Source organism: Myxocyprinus asiaticus, chromosome 26 (genome assembly GCF_019703515.2).
Source record: "Myxocyprinus asiaticus isolate MX2 ecotype Aquarium Trade chromosome 26, UBuf_Myxa_2, whole genome shotgun sequence".
In the NCBI taxonomy this organism is placed as follows: domain Eukaryota; kingdom Metazoa; phylum Chordata; class Actinopteri; order Cypriniformes; family Catostomidae; genus Myxocyprinus; species Myxocyprinus asiaticus.
The window spans coordinates 22,310,701-22,330,468 of NC_059369.1; the positions used below are offsets into that span (position 1 = coordinate 22,310,701).

At 37.6% G+C, this 19,768-nt stretch overlaps 2 protein-coding genes across 4 annotated transcripts; one reads left to right on the plus strand and one right to left on the minus strand.

Moving 5' to 3' along the window:
* The first annotated feature begins 364 nt into the window (after positions 1-364).
* Positions 365-9,497, plus strand: LOC127417243 (very-long-chain (3R)-3-hydroxyacyl-CoA dehydratase-like). Of its 2 annotated transcripts, XM_051657118.1 has the most exons (11): positions 365-565; positions 3,923-3,965; positions 4,044-4,117; positions 4,315-4,479; positions 4,765-4,813; positions 4,924-5,034; positions 6,172-6,299; positions 6,409-6,521; positions 7,592-7,698; positions 7,815-7,946; positions 8,258-9,497. In XM_051657118.1, exons 1-11 carry the CDS (start codon positions 485-487, stop codon positions 8,332-8,334), a joined length of 1,080 nt encoding a protein of 359 aa, XP_051513078.1. In that variant the 5' UTR covers positions 365-484; the 3' UTR covers positions 8,335-9,497. The 2 variants fall into 2 exon arrangements, with proteins under 2 accessions (XP_051513078.1, XP_051513079.1); XM_051657119.1 differs by lacking the exons at positions 365-565; positions 3,923-3,965 and having other exon boundaries at positions 4,044-4,176.
* LOC127417237 (integrator complex subunit 14-like) lies at positions 9,248-18,668 on the minus strand. 2 transcript variants are annotated; one of them, XM_051657109.1, is made up of 12 exons: positions 18,605-18,668; positions 18,003-18,277; positions 17,127-17,234; positions 14,972-15,127; positions 14,602-14,720; positions 14,362-14,504; positions 14,064-14,156; positions 13,827-13,971; positions 13,565-13,698; positions 12,029-12,147; positions 11,849-11,914; positions 9,248-10,929 (listed from the first exon to the last, which is right to left on the minus strand). In XM_051657109.1, exons 2-12 carry the CDS (start codon positions 18,222-18,224, stop codon positions 10,675-10,677), a joined length of 1,560 nt encoding a protein of 519 aa, XP_051513069.1. In that variant the 5' UTR covers positions 18,225-18,277; positions 18,605-18,668; the 3' UTR covers positions 9,248-10,674. The 2 variants fall into 2 exon arrangements, with proteins under 2 accessions (XP_051513069.1, XP_051513070.1); XM_051657110.1 differs by lacking the exon at positions 14,972-15,127.
* Between the last annotated feature and the right edge of the window lie 1,100 nt (positions 18,669-19,768).

Consider the following 19,768-nt stretch of genomic DNA (forward strand, 5'->3'; position numbering starts at 1 on the left):
AATTATTCAGTATCAAAGAGACAGTAAACAAATGACATTTGATAGACAAGTACAACATTATTATAAAGCTAGCTTATGTCATGTCATTAAGGGGCCGTTCACACCGAATACGTCCTTGCGCAGAAAAAAGCTACACTCAGTGCAACGAACACTCAAATACATAAATAAATAAATAACCGGCGAAACCAAAGAGCTCTAAAATACGGCCAAAGACGTCAGTATAATGCATGTGTACATTGTAAATAATCGGAAAACAACGCAGACGGACACTACATCTTATTCGGTGTGAACGGCCCCTAAGAAGGAGCGCGCGCACCTCTGCAATTGCTCTCATGCACATGTGCGCAGGCGCGTTGGAAGAATATTCTGGGCAAATGACAGAATGCTTGGAAACGTCTTCCGGCAGCTCGCACACAGGATTTCTACTGCCTGTCATTCATTCTTAAACTTGCATAAATCGCAATTTTTAATGTGAATTTTTACAATGCAGGCTCTCACGCCTCACGTGTACTGGGCCCAGCGGCACGGGGAGATTTACCTGCGAGTGGAGATCAGTGATGCACAGGTACGACGGCTGATATGCGGAAACTCTTTTAGTAGACAGTTAGCCTTTATAGGCACAATATTAATTTACAGTTGAAGTCAGAAGTTTACATACACTTAGGCTGAATTAATTAAAACTCATTTTTTAACCACTTCACAGATTTCATATTAGCAAACTATAGTTTTGGCAAGTCGTTTAGGACATCTACTTTGTGTATGACACGAGTAATTTTTCCAACATTTGTTTACAGACAGATTGTTTCACTTTTAATTTACTATATCACAGTTTCAGTGTGTCAGAAGTTTACATACACTAAGTTAACTGTGCCTTTAAGCAGTTTAGAAAATTATGTCAAGCCTTTAGACAATTAGCCAATTAGCTTCTGATAGGTGGTGAACTGAATTGGAGGTGTACTGAATTGTGGATGTATTTTAAGGCCTACCTTCAAACTCTGTGTCTCTTTGCTTGACATCATGGGAAAATCAAAAGAAATCAGCCAAGACCTCATAAAAAAAAAAAAAAAAAATTATGGACCTCCACAAGTCTGTTTCATTCTTGGGAGCAATTTCCAAATGACTGAAGGTACCACATTCATCTGTACAATCAATAGTCACAAGTATAAACACAATGGGACCATGCAGTTATCATACCGCTTAGAGAGGAGATGCATTCTGTCTCCTAGAGATCAGTGTAGTTTGGTGCGAAAAGGGCAAATCAATCCCAGAACAACAGCAAAGGTCCTTGTGAAGATGCTTGAGGAAACAGGTAGACAAGTATCTATATCCACAGTAAAACGAGTCCAATATCGACATAACCCGAAAGGCTGCTCAGCAAGGAAGAAGCCTCTGCTCCAAAACTGCCATAAAAAAGCCAGACTACAGTTTGTAAGTGCACATGGGGACAAAGATATTACTTTTTGGAGAAATGTCCTCTGGTCTGATGAAACAAAAATTGAACTGTTTTGGCCATAATGACCATCGTTATGTTTGGAGGAAAAAGGGTGAGGCTTGCAAGCTGAAGAACACCATCCCAGCCGTTGAAGCTTGGGGGTGGCAGCATCATGTTGTGGGGGTGCTTTGCTGCAGGAGGGACTGGTGCACTTCACAAAATAGATGGCATCACGAGGAAGGAAAATTATGTGGATATATTGAAGCAACATCTCAAGACATCAGCCAGGAAATTAAAGCTCAGTTGCAAATCGGTCTTCCAAATGGACAATGACCCCAAGCATACCTCCAAAGTTGTGGCAAAGTGGCTTAAGGACAACAAAGTCAAGGTATTGGAGTGGCCATCACAAAGCCCTGACCTCAATCCAATAGAACATTTGTGGGCAGAACTGAAAAAGCGTGTGCGTGCAAGGAGGCCTACAAACCTGACTCAGTTACACCAGTTCTGTCTGGAGGAATGGGCCAAAATTCCAGCAACTTATTGTGAGACGCTTGTGGAAGTCTACCCAAAAAGTTTGACCCAAGTTAAACAATTTAAAGGCAATCCCACCAAATACTAACAAAGTGTATGTGAACTTCTGACCCACTGGGAATGTGATTAAAGGAATAAAAGCTGAAATAAATCATTCTCTCTACTATTGTTCTGACATTTCACATTCTTAAAATAAAGTAGTGATCCTTTTTGACTTAAGACAGGGAATGTTTTCTACGATTAAATGTCAGGAATTGTGAAAAACTGAGTTTAAATGTATTTGGCTAAGGTGTATGTAAACTTCTGACTTCAACTATATGTATAATTTATATTTACTTAGGCATTTTTCATTCACTAGTCATATACATAATCTAATGTTTAGTTGTTTGTCTGTCTGTCTATCTATCTTTGAAATTTTGATTGAGATAATGATGTTAATGTAGATCTGAGTGTAAAGCTTGCATCAAGCTGAGATCACAGAAAATAAAGATGATTACTCACTGAAAGCAAGATCAGGACAGTTCTTTCTCTGAGCAGGAAAAGTCATGTGTTTGACCTATCCTCTTGTTAAGATAATGAAAGAGTATTTATTTGATCACTGTGAGCTCTGAAACAAAGGTGGGATTGGTTGTACAGTTGCTATGAAAATTATTTATGCAAATAAAGTTGTGTATGGTAAACTGCAGGGTAAAAAAAGCTCTTACATTGTTTTCCTTAGTGTGTCTCTGGATAAGCTAGTAGAAAAAAAACAAAACAATACAAGCCACACATGGGTCAAAGCAGAGCCGTTTCTGAGCATATAGGAAATCCTACTTGGAGACCCCAACGATCCAACCCCCCCGCCCCAGATACAGGCCTACCCCAAGAATGACACCACAATACTGTCTTCAACAAATTTAGATATATTAACTTAAAATTGTATTAACTACACTTGTTAAAAAAAAATTTACAAGTAGTAACAAAATAACTATACAAATTAATAAATTACTATAAATGACAGTAAATAACTATATACAAAGGGACACAACTGCATAACGTTAGCTAACTAGTTGTTGCAATTTAATGCATGACAATGAACACCTCTAGCCTGGTAGCTGGCTTACATTCATTTCTTACCAGTGGTCTGGCTGCGTTTCTCCTCTTCTTTTTTCCACTCCCAGTACAGTAAGTGCGCTTCATGATGACAAAAAACAATTTTAGCATGAGTGAGCCTCTATTTAGCTACAACTTTCTACTTGCAGTTACATTCACCCTTTCATCTCGGGCCACAAGGGGGCCCCCTATAGCTGTCTAATTGAGCCATTACAGCTGCCGGAGTCTTTTATTTATTTAAAAAATAAATAAATAAAAAACTACCTTGCTTTGTGGGCTGCCGCTTATGGCTAGAAACGGCCCTGGGTCAAAGCATTATAACGTAGCACTATTTAAATGTGAACATGTGTACATAAAAACCATAAATACAAATGCAACAGAATAAGGACAGGCAAGGAAGCAGGAACCTGCTGAACAGTAAACTTAAACTTTAATTATATAAATTAACTTAAAACAACATAAAACATAAGGACACAGACACACATGCAATGCGGCCGCATGCGTCTCTCTCTTGAACCAGCGTCTCCGGCTGCCCTTTATCTCTCTGATCAGCTGATTCACTCCCTCCTCCTCGTCACAACAAGCCACTGTAGATAATCAGGGGTTTCACTCAAATGACTGCTTATTTATAAAACTCATGAAAATGAAAGTCATGGAAATACAATGGTAAACAAGTGTTGGAACCCTGAAACAGTGACTAAGTGAATATATTTACATTTTTCATATTACATTAGTTCATCATAGTTGCTCCATAATTATTTGATGCATGGTGCATTTGAAGTCAATGTACAGTGTGCTGATACAGCAGACTGTAGGAGGAGGAGCTTGAAACCTCACACATCTTGTTTTGTTGTGTCTATCTCACAGAATATCAGTATTGGTGTAGAAGAGAACGTCCTTCACTTCAGAGGTACATTTTTACAAATTTTAACCATTAAATGGTTGTTCTTTCTTGACATTATTGTGACTTAATTCTGCTCTTTACAAGGCCAAGGACATGGAGCAAAAGGAGAAAATGAATATGAATTCAGCCTGGAATTCTTAAAACCAGTTAAACCTGAGGTTTGAGTCATCTTGTTCGCTACTTATGCAGTTGTGAAAAATTGCATAAATACTTCTTGGTGTGTTCAGTGAACATTTGCATTGTCAAAGACATTAGTCTGTGTAATTTGGTGCTGTTTTGTTAGTTTACTGTATGTTAGAACCACATTCAACTTGTATCAAAATGTGTGTGTCTGTCTTTTTATTTTTATGAACAGGTGAAACACAGATCCACTCAGCGGCAGGTGAATATTACGGTAAAGAAGCAGGAGCACGTGTGGTGGGATCGGCTCACTAAACAGGAGAGGAAGCATTGGTTTCTAGCACCTGATTTTGACCGTTGGCTGGACGAGTCAGATGCAGAAATGGAGCTCAGAGAAAAGGTGATGAGGAGGGATGGCCACCTCACTATTAACAGAAATAGATTGAAAGCTGAAATGTGTAATTTTTTTGCAGTGTTAAAATACTTTCTCCTATCCTAGCTTAATGTGCAGAGACAACTATAAGTAAGCCATTTGTGGTTGATTTCCACAAAAAAAAAAAAAAAAAAAAAAAAAAAGGCAGAGATATTACATACTTCATCTTTAATTGAAAAACATGAATGATTCCGTATATATGCAAAACAGTGCTGTGTGTTGTGTTGACTGTCTTGTGTTTTCTGCACACAGGAAGAGAAACTAAACAAAGTCGGCACTGATTCAAGGGTCCGAAAGGACCGTAAGTAGATTTATAATTCTATGGGTAGAAAATAAAGCTGCCATGTGGGTCAATTTACCAAAAAAAGAACAATAAACTCATTACTTCTTTTTATGTTACTGTGTTTGCAGCTTTTGTTGGCTTGAAAAAAGGGTTTCTCTTTATGTACAACTTGGTCCAGTTTCTTGGCTTCTCCTGGATCTTTGTTAACATGACTGTACGTTTATTCATACTTGGGCAAGGTAAGTCCTTTTTACAAGCACAGCTGCTGAAACAGTTAGATTTACCTTGCAGGCTACTTAAAGGGGTAGTTCACCCAAAAATTTAAATTCTCTCAACATTTGCTCACCCTCATGCCATCCCAGATGTGTATGATTTTATTTCATCTGCTGAACACATAACGAAGGTTTTCAGAAGAATATTTCAGCTCTGTAGGTCCATACAATGAAAGTGAATGGGTGCCAAAATTTTGAAGCTCCAAAATCCACATAAGGGCAACATAAAAGTATTTCAGACGACTCTGGTGATTAAATCAATATCTTCAGAAGTGATATGATAGGTGTGGGTGAGAAACAGATCAATATTTAAGCCTCTTTTCCATCACTTTCTCCTCCTCCTGTTTTTGGTGATTCACATTCTTCGTTTATATCGCCCCTTTCTGGGCAGGGAGGAGAATTTATTATTAAAAAAGGACTTAAATATTGATCTGTTTCTTACCCACACCTATAATATAACTTCAGAAAATATGGATCTAACCACTGGAGTCTTATGGATTACTTTTATGCTCCCTTTATGTGGATTTTGGAGCGTCAAAATTTTGGCACCCATTCACTTGCATTGTATGGACCTACAGAGCTATTTCTGCCTTTTGTGTTTCAGCTGTTGTCATTGTCAGGAAATGAATCTCATTTTAATATTAATGAGAAGATCTACAGGTCTGTTATTAGAATTTCTGTTGATACTATTCATAGAGAGCATCTCATTGCATAGGAAGTGATCTGTTTATATTTGCTGGTAAATGTGCACACTGTGTTTCAGTTTACTTTCACACACTCTGGTGTGCACTAGCGAGCTACATCCTAGTCTGCTTGAAAAGGTGTAATGGGGTATTCTCGTGTAAACTCCAGTCCGGTTTGCAAATATTATAAAAGCAATCCATCCAAGCTAGTGGAAGTGAACTGCTTTTGATGACCTATAATTTTAGTGGTACATAGCTGTTATTTCACAAACATGCAGGGGTTCGAACCCAAATAATACAATGTGCAGAGACCTGTGCAAGGTGAGTGGGGTGGATTCGGGGTTTGGACCAAGCAATTAAAGTGTTAAAACGTCCTCAACTTTTAATACTGAATGGCCCTGACCATTTTTCAACCCAACAGATTCTTTCTACGACACCTTTCATACCATTGCTGATGTGATGTACTTCTGTCAGATGCTGGCAATAATGGAAGTTATTAATCCTGCTGTGGGGCTGGTTAAGACTGGAGTCATGCCTGCTTTCATACAGGTGTGTTTGGTGCACCCAATACTTTAGTAACTAAAATAGATGATCTTCGTTGTGCACCATTTTAGAACAGTGAGAAACATGAATTTTCCTCTCGTCAAACTTTCCCAAGGTGATGGGTAGGAACTTCATCCTTTTTGTCATATTTGGTAGCTTAGAGGATATGCAGAACAAGCCTGTGGTCTTTTTCGTCTTCTATCTATGGAGTGCAATCGAGATATTCAGGTAAGGATCTGAATTATTTATTCACAAATACATGTTACATGTGTGATCTTATTATTATATCATGTAAGATGAGATATATTAAAGGGATAGTTCACCCAAAAAACAAAATCTGTCATCATTTACTCACCCTCATGTTGTTCCAGACCTGTATGATTAATTTTATCTGTGGAACACAAAAAGCAGAATGTTTTTTCCCACCCAAACAATGAAAGTGAAGGATGACTGAGGCTGTCATTCTGTCTAACTTCACAAAGTAAGTCATACAGGTTTGGAATATAGGGGTGAGTAAATTATGCCAGAATTTGCATTTTTGGGTGAACTGTCTCTTTAAGAATACAGTGTCTGCTAGTGGTGAGATAGTGTGGAAGTCATTGACAGTGTAGTATGAATTTCTTTATCTACAGGATATCCTCTTCTGTGTATTCCGGGCCAGATGTTACTAATAATTAAACTTTCTATACAGTTGTGTGAACTCCTTAGTTTGTTAAAGTGTCAAGGAAATGTATTTACTCTGTCCCAAACCCAGTGAAAATGAAAACAGACTTGGGTCTAAATCATGATTACATGCAACATTAGAAGGGGAGTTTGCCTCTCTTTGATCTTGGTGTGTGTATCTTTCGTCATGTTTACTTGGTCAGTGTCTAATGTGATGCAATTTCACATGGTTACAAACCAGAATGAAAGAACATAGAGCCTAATGCTTTTAGCTGGAGCTTTTATGCTCTTTGCTCTTTTGGTTGTCTCTCGTGTGGTTTCTGACAAAGTTTTATCAACACTACTTCCTCTATTTAAAGATTAAAGAAGTAATTTTGTCTTTCTCAAGTCACTCGATGTCTCATATGTTGGTTTTGCCAAGAGTGAGAGATCCACTTATTACCTCAGAGAACCAAGGTGACAGCTGTAACTTAAAGGAACGGTTCACCCACTGAAGTTGAGATTCTAAACCCATTTGACTTTACTTCTTTCGTGGAATATAAAAGGGAAAATTCTGAAGTGTTCAAAATAACTTTTGTTGGAAAAAAACATGTTAAGGACACTTCTAATTTCACCTTTGTTAAAATGAATCATAGGTATCCTTTCTACATGTTGGCCTGTATTGATACGGAATGGAAGTTGTTGACTTGGGTGAGATACACCATATGGATTCCGCTGTACCCTCTTGGTGTGCTAGCTGAAGGTATGCCTGTAGACTAGCACCGGTTACATGATGGACTCTTCATGAGATGGAAACACATTTTTCCAGTATACATGTGTGCTTCAGAGCTTATCTTATGCTCTCTTGTTGTCAATTAGCTGTGGCAGTGATCCAGTCCATCCCCATCTTTGATGAAACCAAACTCCTCAGCATTCATCTGCCTAAAGCCATAGGTATATCGCTCAGCTTCTCCTACATCCTGCAGGTCTTCCTGGTGCTCATGTTCCTGGGTAAGGCCCACATAATACACATGCTGTAAGAAAAACCAGAGTTGCCACCTTTTTGACGAATGAATTTCCATGACTTTACCAGTTGTTCATGATTTCTGGATGATTATTGAGATTGCACTGACAATTTCTAGCCAATGAAATATTTTTCATTTAGCTTAAGTTGAGCATAAATAAACAAATCTATATTCACTTTAGAAATTTCCAAGACTTTTTTAGGGTTTTATTAATTTCCATGACTTTTTCAGTTCTTTGATTTTCCCAGGTTTTCTTGTAAAACGTATGCATTATTTATTAATCTCCAACAATTTCAGGCCTCTTCATCAACTTTCGCCACCTCTACAAGCTGAGGAGGAGACGGTTTCGCACAAAGAAGAGGAAAGCCAACTGAGTTCTTGTCCAGGGGAAGACCCATGCTTCAACCTCATAACTTCCATTCTTGTATCTGTCTTTTCAATGATTTAACCTTACTTCTTTTCCATTTACCCATTATATATTTCCCCTCTCTCACAGAGAACTCATTACTTATCCCTCTACTTTCAAACCCAAATCAAGTGCATTTACTATCTACACTTTGAAGTACTGAAGGACCATGACCAAGCTGTGCTGTACTGTATACAAATGACTATAGAAACATTAGAGAAATAGATGACCTTATCGAATAGCTCTAAACAGGACCATGAAGGTATTTATACAGTTTGTCATTTCATCTGTGTGCAGTATGTTTGCTGTTGTAGATTAGTTGTGTGACAGGCTTACTTGACTGAAAACGCAAGCAGCATTTTATCTTCCTGCCATTCCCTGAGATGTGTTGGAGTCATCTCTCTTGAGAACTGATAAGACAGACCATGAACCTCAGGGAAAATCTCATGAAACAAACTCACATAGGAATAATCATTTTAGTGTCATTGTACACTGGCGGCCAAAAGTTTGGAATAATGTACAGATTTAGCTGTTTCAGAAGGAAATTTGTACTATAATTCACCAAAGTGGCATCCACTTTTGAATCAGAAACACAAAAAGAAAAGGTTAGAGTGGGCAAAGAAACAGACATTGGACAACAGATAACTGGAAAAGAGTGTTATGGATCTTAACCCCATTGAGCTTTTCTGGGATCTTCTAGACTGTAAGGTGAGTGAGAAGTGCCCGACAAGACAGCCACATCTATGGCAAGTGCTACAGGAAGCGTGGGGTGAATTGTCACCTGAGTATCTGGACAAACTGACAGCTAGAATACCAAGGATCTGCAACGCTGTCATTGCTGCAGGTGGAGGATTTTTTTTGATGAGAACTCTTTGAAGTAGTTTAAGAAGATGTGTAAATTTTTTTTTTTTTTTTTCAAATTGTAATAGTAATTTTTCACATTATTAATGTCCTGACTAAACATTTTGATCAGCTGAATGCCACTTTGGTGAATAAAAGTACCAATTTCTTTCCATAGGAGCTAAATCTGTACATTATTCCAAACTTTGGCTTTCAGTGTGTGTCATATCTGGACAAGAATGTGCATGGTAAATGCAACTGAAAATGTTTAATTAAAAAATTTATTTGAAACATTATTTTAATTTTTCAGACTACTCTAAACCATGTTTTATAAATGCCTGTAGTTTATTTATATTTAAACAGGTGCTTTTTTATATAAAGCGACTTACAAATGAGAAATATCACAAACAATGTGTCGTACAAGAGCAATAATATCTGCAGTATAAGAACAGGTGAAACACAGAAGCTCGTGCAGAACAAATGCAAAAATATAAAAAGAGAGAACAGGATTTTCTTTAAAAAATGTTTTTATTAATTTAGACATGGAGAAAATGCTATTTACACAAACAAAAAATAGTCTGAAAATAGATTCTGAAGTTTCAAAATGCATTTTCTTTGTAAAATGCTTTTCTTTCCTTGAATGTAGTACTTTGTCACAAAGTTCATGGTTCCCTATCTCTATCACCAAGACAGCAACCCAAACTTTTCCTCTTAATCCTTGGCTTTGTTGAGGTGTGACACCACTGAAAATGCCACGTTTGTGTGTGAGAAGGACTGCAGTAACTCTTAGAGGTCCAGTCCTTTTAAAGAGTTCACCCGAAAATGATCTCATCAGTTACTCACCCTTATGCCATCCCAGATGTGTATGACTGACTGACTGTCTTCTGCAGAACACAAATTATGATTTTAAGAAGAATATTTCAGCTCTGTAGGCCCATACAATGCAAGTGAATGGGTGCCAAAATTTTGATGCTCCAAAAAGCACAAAGGCATAATAAAAGTAATCCATACAACTGCAGTGGTTTACTCCATATTTTTAGTTATATGATAAGTGTGGGTGAGAAACAGATCAATATTTGAGTCCTTTTTTACTTTAAATTCTTCTCAATGCCCAGTAGGGAGTGATACGCATGAAGAAAGTGAATCACCAAAAACACAAGAAGAACGTAAAAGTGATCTGTTTCTCACCCACAAATTTCATATAACTTCTGAAGACATTGATTTAACCACTGGAGTCTTATAGATTACTTTTATGCTGATTTATGTGATTTTTGGAGCTTCGACATTTTGGCACCCATTCACTTCAATTGTATGGACCAAAATGTCTTAGAAATTCTACTAAAAATCTGAGTTCAGCAGATGAAAAAGGCATAAGGGTGAGTAACCGATGACAGAATTTTCATTTTTGGGTGAACTATTCCTTTAATCAGATCAGGTAGTTGTCCATTGAAAATTGTACCCCGATCACCTACATTCTCTCAGCTCCTCCACCCCCAGAGAAGTCAGTGAGCATGGGGGTGATGTTGTGTTCGAAGGCTGCATACTTGGAGTCTCCACTACTGGCCAGTTTAAGTTGCTGGGCAGCGTGTGAGAGCTGAAAGGCAGCATCAGGGTGGGCAGAGTCTGGCAGCAGAGTGCACTCCCTCTCCAGCAGTTCAGCTACACTCTTCAAGAGCTCCCAGAAACCAAAGGCCAGTGCAGCCTTCCGAAGACGATTCAATTCCTTCAGTGATGAGAATACAACATACAACAAAACCCCCCAACATTGTCAAACATTGTCAATGTTTGAAAATCTCAGGAGATCAGCAGTTACAGAAATACTCAAACCAGCCCATCTTGCACCAACAATCATCCATGCAATTATCTAATCAGCCAATCGTGTGGCAGCAGTGCATAAAATAATGTAGGTATGGGTCAGGAGCTTCAGTTAATGTTCACATCAACCATCAGAATGGGGGGAAAAAATGTGATCTCAGTGATTTAGACCATGGCATGATTGTTGGTGCCAGATGGGCTGGTTTGTGTATTTCTGTAACTGCTGATCTCCTGGGATTTTCATGTACAACAGTCTCGAGAATTTACTCAGAATGGTGCCAAAAATAAAAAAACATCCAGTGAGCAGCAGTTCTGTAGTTGGAAACGCCTTGTTGATGAGAGAGGTCAACAGAGAATGACTACACTGGTTCGAACTGACAAAGTCTACGGTAACTCAGACAACCGCTCTGTACAATCGTGGTGAGAAGAATAGCAGCTCAGAGAATGCTATTCTGAGATGCGGGTTGGTGCTGTTTTGGCGGCACAAGGGGGATCTACACAATATTAGGCAGGTGGTTTTAATGTTGTGGCTGATTAAATGCTGTAAATCAGCACTCAGCATTTAAGTTGAAGTGTTAATACTTTCTCCTCCAAAAAATTGATTGAAAAACAGTACTGTCGGATGTGCTAAATGTAAACACTCAAAACATTGCTCTGTTTGAGCATCTCAGCATACCAATGTTAATTGGCTCAACTAATGGTGTGAGTTTGGGGCAGGACTATCTGTTTGCTCGCAGAGTATGAAAACAGTTATTTTTGCAATTTCATTTGGTGATGCTAGTGCCACAGAAATTACACACTTCAACATTTAAATATTGATTACTCACCTTATAGAAGGTTTGTGTTTTTTCTGGCAGCTTCCTTGCATTACGGAGGATTTTTTGTACATCTGTCTGTGAGCATGATTACGAAAACTTTTGTTATATTGATGTTTAATCAGTCATTTAACGAACCACTGAATCACCACTATACTGTAGTCAGATATGGTGTAATATTCAGGGTAATACCTGCAATCCACTGGCTTTAATCCAGACTGTAACATTCTGAGCATAGCTTCTCTTGTGTTTCGGCTGTATGGGGAAAGGACTTTTACCGTCACCTTCACCATAGGGATTTTCCGCTGCATCTACAAGTCAACCAAACAAAGAGTCATAGTGAATAGATAATTACCATTGCCAGTAAGCAAAACTTTATGCAAAACAACGAGCAAATGTTTTTTATCATGGGCATGTAGTCTGAGAAGCCCTCTACTCTCAGAAGGGACCAAAGAGTGAGAGAGAAAATAAATATTTAATCATGCAAATGTGTAATGCAACAATTATCATCCTTTATCCTAGTGTATTTACGAGGTTAGTCTTTTTTCTTTCAGTGTTTTAATGAACTACTTGCACACACACTGCATTAAGATTACAATACTATAATAATTTAATACTGCATTTTATTATAATATCATAATAATTAAAATAGTTCACCTAAAAATTAAAATTTTGTAATTATTTACTTAATACATGCTGTTCCAGACCCAACTTTTTTTCTCAGGCGAAACACAAAAGGAGATGTTTTAATGAATAAATCTCAGACTGTGGCAATAGCAGTGGAAAGTGTCTCATCTAAAAGCTTAAAAGGTCCCAAATGAATCATAAAAGTAGTCCATGCGATTTCTGCATCATATTCCAAGTCTGCTGAAGGCATACCATAAGTTTTGGTGAGAAACAATCAGAAATTTAAGTCATTTTTCAGTGAAAATCTTGCTGAAAGTCTGTTGCTCCTTCTTGAGCCCTATCCACCTTTTTCCTAAAAACGGAAGTGTTCCACGATTCATAACTGATGCCTGTTTTCAATTTTCGGTTTTCAATGTTTTCACTCGCATCGGTGTATGTTCTAAGTGAACAATGTGATGTTTAGAGTATTACATTAGTAAAAATGGTGAAAAAATCATGTCGCTCCATAGTACTGATACTTTAGAGTGGCAATGACCGTTTTTTGACAGTGACTCACCTAAGTGTGTAGATGAAATGAGATGATGGTCTGAGGTTGGTTATGTTAATATTATTAACTACTTTAGTTGTTATGACACCCAACAACTGCACAAGTTGAGCCTGAAATACATTTTTACTTTGCTCTCCATCTGGATCGCTCGTTTTGATGTTGCTTCTTATTGAGACCAGAAACAGAAAACAGGCTATCAGAATTATCATGGCGCCACCCAGTGGTTTCTCAGGAAAACTATGGATGATAGCAGCTTGTTCATGTTCATGCGATAATTACTTGTTGTTTTTAGAGCTAAAAACGCAAGTTCTCTGCTGAATATAATGCCTTGGGTTCCTTTTTTTAAGCTTTAAAGTGAGGCACTATCCACTGCCTTTGCATTGAAAAGATGGTATTGATTAAAACATCTCCTTTTGTGTTCTGCATTAGAAAGTCATACGGGTTTGAAACAAAAAGAGGGTGAGTACATTTTGACAGATTTTTTATTTTTGGTTAAACTATTAATTTAATAATTTACTTTTTAATTTTAATTAGTATGTATGGCAGTGAGATACCCGAGGCAGGACCAAGCTGTGACAATCTGCCCAACCAGGGCAGAGGGTCTAAGCCTGGCTCAAAGAGTGACATCATCAGATTGGACTTCTTCTTACTGTCTGCCTGGGAATAAAGCATTCCAAACCACTCTGGCCTGATGAATTAGAGGCAGAGAATATTTTCTTTTTAGAGTAAACAGATCATTCATTGATGACATTTTGAAACAGTACAACATTGCTTATGAAAGAAAGGTAGAGCAATATTTTCCTATGGCATTCTTACCCCAGCTGTACAAGTGTCACCATGCCCTCCACTTTTAGGCTGCCATGTAGAAGAACGCAGAAATTTGGACTCTTGCCAGCCATCTGATTTGTGGCGGTCTCTTCCTCTGTCTCATCAGTGGCCCCTGTACCTATCTCATCCCCCTCTGTCAATTAAAAGAACATGCCTGTGTGTGAGTATTCAACATTTAAATGCATATAAAATGACTTGGGAACAAATATGGGAATAAACGGTGACCTTTAGTCACAGCAATGGGCAGGACCAAGTGTCTGGATAAAACAGGAGGGCTGGAGATGTCTCCAATCTCAATAAATCCTACAATCTCCAAGTCTGCACACAAAATACAACAAGGACCACAACTTTTGGATGAACTATTACAATCAACAATTGTACAATGAACTAAAATATTGATCATATAGATGCTTAGCTTTATGAAACATTAAGCAAAGCTCTGCACATCTTGATGCAGTTTAAATGGGTGTATTTTGTATTTTTAAAATAGAATATAATTTTTAAAGCTTTTCTGTGGATATACCTGGTTGCACTGTTTTGGGCATGGGATCCACCTCCTCATCAGACAGCACGGGCTCTGGCCTGGGAAAGACCTGCACATCAGAGGCCAGGTTCCCACAGCGCAGCACCGCATGGAAGGGAGAGTATGCATGGTCAATCAGCTTACTGACAAGACACAAGAGCAGTGATACTGTTAATCACTCTTTAAAATACATTAAAGTATTTAATGCAGTTTATGCCAAAAAGCACCAACATCACTTACCCAAACATAGACTGGACATTTTTAAGACAGAGGGGTCCCTCCATAGTGTATATCTGACCCTCTCCACCATTTATACTAATCAGCTGCTCCAAGTTATCCATACCATCTGTAGCTTGGAGCTTTAGGGACGTAAAAACACCACAACACAGGTTAAAGCACATACAGGGAAAAATTCACATGTAACATAATGAACAAAACATACAGTATTATGATATAATAATACTTGTGTGACTGTGGTGTGTTCATTGCAATGACAAGATCCATTGATTACAATCTAGTTAGTTTCATTAAAAAAATATCTGGTGTTAGATGCCTCATCAATGTAATCAAACATTAAAACATGGAAAAAGGTGAAAACAGACTGTGGTACCTCTTCTGCATTGGCAATGCACATGACATAAAGTTTGGAAGGGAATGGGAAAGGCAGTGGGAATTTTTTATCCTCCACCCGTTGATTCAGTGTTTGCAGGAAGTGACGCAAAGAACCACGACCAATCCCCAGAGCACCATCAGTAACTAGCACTACCTACAGGCCGGCATAAGAACACTGTTAACACTTATCAACTGTAAATGCAGTCAGAGAAACAAATTCGGTTGCATTTTATAATAAGGCTAAGTTTGTTAACATTGGTGAATGCATTAGGTATCATGAACTAACAATAAACAATATATACAGTATTTATTCAGCTTTGTTAATGTTAGTTAATAAAAATACAATTGTTCATTGTTAGCAGAGCGGCCCTGCCTAACAAATGATATATGCATCTGCATAAGAGCCCCCACTGCCACCAGGGGCCCCCCACACCTGGTACAGTATTGCCAAATAATTATTTACCATAAGTGAAAATAGCACTAGGCACACAGACCAGCTATATGCATGCTAATATTCCAATGGAACCTGTCAAATCTATTAAAAATATTGCATACGCTTTGAAGAAAAGACATGGAGAGATAAGTATGTGAATTTGACCTCCCTCAGCGTAAGATCTGATGTAGTGACGATAGTAAGACAGCTGGTTAGTTGTGTGGGTGATCAGGTTGTAAGTCCACTTTTTGCCTATTTCAGTACTTACCCGTAATCAATGTATGTAAGCAAAGACATACATTACACGTCATCAGAAAGTCACTTATTTAAATAAAAATTAACACAACAGGTCTAAATAAAGTGTCTAAGGGGACTGTGATATCACTGAAAATAAACACGGCATTCTCGTCGTGATCACTAAAGGTTAGGCAGTGCAGAGAAGGGGGTGGATGGGTGCACACACACGCCTTTCCCGGTATGAAACGTGTGGTTGGCGGCTTTTTCTAGTGGCTCAGAATCTCACGGGCCAGCGGAATGAGGGTAGCGGTAACGTATACTGGACCTGAATAAACCGCTCTCTTTAAAGCTGCTCTTGGCATTTGAAGACAACAGTGACGAGGTACCATTATGTGACACATCAGGTGCATTTCTTTTCCGCTGCCAGCAATGTGGTTAAGTTCCATCTCAATAGCCTACTTATTAGATTATATACTGTTTTATAATACACCAGGGTGCAATTTCATATGCCACTATTTAAAGCAAGTGCCATACCTTAATTTGGTAATTTCATTATTTCTTATTCATTTGCACAAAATGTCATTAAATATATTTATTAATTTGTGCATGTGATGTGTGTTTAGTTAGTTTAAAAAACTTGTGTTCTTTCTTTTTTGTACTTCTGAAGTAGTCATATCTGTTCTGATAAAATACAGATAGTTTTGCATTTTTAAGCATTACGCTTTTAAATAAATAGACTTGTTTATTAGCACAATTTATAGGTGTACTTGAAGGTAGGGTCGGCCCTGATTGTTATTTGTGTAAGTTCATAATGAATGAACTAAAGTTAAAATAAACAACTTTTGATTTCAGAAATGTGTTAGTATATGTTGAAATTAAGATTAATAAATGCTGCAAAAGTATTGTACATTGTTAGTTCCTGTTAACTAATGTTGTTAACTAATGTAACCGTATTATAAAATGTTATTACAACTTCAGCTCTATTTATAATATACTGTTTAATGCAACTTTCCAATTAACTCAATTACTCTTTTAAGTACTGTATGTTAAATGTTTAACATTATCATATTTACCACATTAAAATGACATTTATTTTTATTGTCAGCTATTTGTGCATCAATTAGTGTTATTCAAATTACTATATTGTATATACTACATTGTATTACACATTCCATAATATACTGTATATTTCATTGTACATAAAGCAGTATATTTGAAAGTAGCCTAATTTATTCCTGTTTAACAATAGTGCCGGTTGTTATTTCACTTACATTATTGTATATTTCAGATAATGTATATTCTTTAATATAATTCATTGTACATAACACTGTGAATTTCATAGAATACTGTATTTCTAAAACATATTTTAATTCCCATGTAACAGTCCACCATATCTTGTCATGTCTTCACCTTTACCCGGTTTTGCCTGTTCCACTATGTATCTTCAGGGATTAATAAATCCATGTTGTATTGTTTATTTTACCTGGCATGGACAGGACGTTCCCCACTCCTGCTGTACTATATTGCTAACACCTTGTAGTGCTGACTCCAGGAAGGTTTTATCGTAGTCTTCAAGGTTGTTCAAGGCCTCCTGCATAACAGTAAAGAACGGCAAACAGCTTTTAGAAACAATATAAAGTACTGCGCAAAAGTCTTAGGCACATAAGATGTTTCACAAAAGCATTTGTCTTAAGATGGTTATTTATATCTTCAGCTTTAGTGTGTCAATAGGAAATATAAATGTTAGACTCCCAAACATTACTTTTGCAAATAGAAGAGATGGCATTGCCAAAAGTGTCAATTATAGCATTATGTAGGTTCACTCATATTGCATCAAAATTGTATTTTTAATTTTCTATTTAAGGAGTGTTTTTGTAGTGACTGAGCATTGTAGCTAATCACAGGCAAGTCTGTTGCTCACTTCTGTGTATAATTTATTTAACATCTGAATAACCACTTTTATTTGTTTTGCTTCTAAAAGGGCCAATGTAAAGTTGACCATTGAGCTAAGTGATCCATTGAGTCTTAATTTACTGATGTACAAAACAGCAATCTTGTTTTACATATGAAGTCAACATGAAGAATATGCCATGCATTTAATACCTCCAAAATTCGTATTTGAATGTAAATTCTATTAATTGAAATTCATCGCAATTACAGTATCAAGGGAAATAATCGACAACTAAGATTTTTTTCATTATATATATATATATATATATATATATATATAAATAATTATAACCTAACGCCCCCCTCTCTACTAATTTGCTCTCAGCGACCCCTGGCATCCTTTGGACGCCCCCGCTGAGAACCTCTGATTTAGACTGTGACATATGGGTCTGTCTGACATGGTTTTTACCTGTAGAGTATTGTAGTCTCTGGTGAATGGCACCAGAAGCTCCCAAAGAGAAGAGAAGGCGACAAGTGCAGTGAACTCGAGTCTGTAATTTGTTGCCATGTGTTCAAACAGCATTGTCAGTCCGTGGACTGCCAAGTTCTTTCTCTGAAACTCTTCGCTGCCCTCCACTGACACGGGTCGCGTCATGGACAGCGAGGAGTCCATAAGAACCACCGTAGGCATGATTGCAAGCTCTGCTTAACACGCTTTAAACAGTTACAGATGAACCGAGATATCTGCAAAAAAAAAAAAAAAAAAAAAAAAGACACGAGTTATAGATCAGACAGTGTGACAAGTTATAGTTATTTAATAATACAAACCACGCTTTTCCCCCCGACTGTGATACTTTAACACAAACATCGTTTTAATAATTTGCTCGTGTAAAAGAGCCAAGTAAAAGATTAGTGTTACTTTGGGACTGTTTCGCACTGTAAATATGACTATGAGAACGTCAAAAATACCTGAAACGTCAGATAAAACAATATATCCTTGATATTTTCGAAAACAACACGTTGACATGAAAGCTCAATGTTAAGAAGGTTTTAATGAAAATGTAAACTTACCCATTGTAGAAAACAAAATCCTTCTTCTTAACCAAGTGTGCACCGTTATAAGTGGGCCGTGTGGAAACAGTAGATAACTGACTCGTTCCTAGACCAGGAGGAGGAGAGAGATTTCATTCCTTACTCATTCTTAATATTTTCTTCTTCTTTTTTTTATCGTGTATGAAAGTGTGTATATAATGGTGCTAATGCTTTGTCAATGTAAAACTTTGTTTAATCATGCCAGTAAAGCTTCTTGAATAGTGAATCTTACATTTTAAATGCGCACTCAGTACTTTTTCCTCATTAAAAAAGTTTTATTCCTACAGAAATGAATAGTTATTTCGAAACATGTGAATAAAATCATGAGCAATAACATGAGATGAAGACTCAAGTCATATCAGTAACCTTATAAAAGATCTTTAAATCTACATGTAAAGGGTCTTCTCATGGGGGCTGCCATTTTAGAATCATGTGACCAGCCAAATACTACTCCCCTCACTTTCATTCATGGGTTAAATTAATTATTGACTGAATAGTGAATTTCTACAATGGTATAGGTCAGGGGGGTCTTCAACCATTTTCAGGCCAAGGATCCCTTGGTGGGTAGAGAGATGGAGCCGGGACCCCCATTACATATTGTATAAAATTGAGTGTTGCATTTTATGCCTATAAAAACATTGACGCGTTTACACACGCGACCCTCCACTGCAGCGCTGCTGAACCTGATGTGTGTCGCGCTTTAAGCAGCTCGTGATGAGCGGTGGGCGCGTGAAGGATTTGTCCGGGCTGCGCGGTTCTGCTAACTAGCGCTGTTTAGTCACACTTTAAGATTTGGAATGCAGCTGCGAAGGACTTCAACATGTCGATAATTCATACTTCTGTCTCTCGCTGTCGCTCGCGTGCAATTGAGTGATTATTACAAATGCCACCAAGGTGGATCAAACAATAATTTGCTGACCCCCTGCGGTACCACCGTGGACCTCCTGTTGAAGACCCTTGGTATAGGTAACTGAAAACTATTGTGTTTGTATGATGCTGCATCTACGGCCCCTAGGTGTCAGTGTACGTCCAAGACGACATGTTCCAAAATTTACTGAGTGCCCCTTTAAGAGAGAAAGATTCACTAGTTCACCTGAACAATAGAGAAGTTTTAACAATATCTAATTGAATGTTTATTGTTAC

What these genes read in the sequence shown, in the direction of transcription:
- LOC127417243 (XM_051657118.1), top strand. Translation starts at nt 485, where the DNA reads ATGCAGGCTCTCACGCCTCACGTGTACTGGGCCCAGCGGCACGGGGAG. An exon ending in TGGAGATCAGTGATGCACAG is followed by an intron (nt 566 to 3,922) that starts GTACGACGGCTG and finishes TCTATCTCACAG; the next exon opens with AATATCAGTATTGGTGTAGA. An exon ending in TCATGCCTGCTTTCATACAG is followed by an intron (nt 6,300 to 6,408) that starts GTGTGTTTGGTG and finishes AACTTTCCCAAG; the next exon opens with GTGATGGGTAGGAACTTCAT.
- LOC127417237 (XM_051657109.1), bottom strand. Translation starts at nt 18,224, where the DNA reads ATGCCTACGGTGGTTCTTATGGACTCCTCGCTGTCCATGACGCGACCC. An exon ending in AATGTCCAGTCTATGTTTGG is followed by an intron (nt 14,505 to 14,601) that starts GTAAGTGATGTT and finishes GTGTCTTGTCAG; the next exon opens with TAAGCTGATTGACCATGCAT. An exon ending in ACAGCTTGGTCCTGCCTCGG is followed by an intron (nt 12,148 to 13,564) that starts GTATCTCACTGC and finishes GTTGACTTGTAG; the next exon opens with ATGCAGCGGAAAATCCCTAT.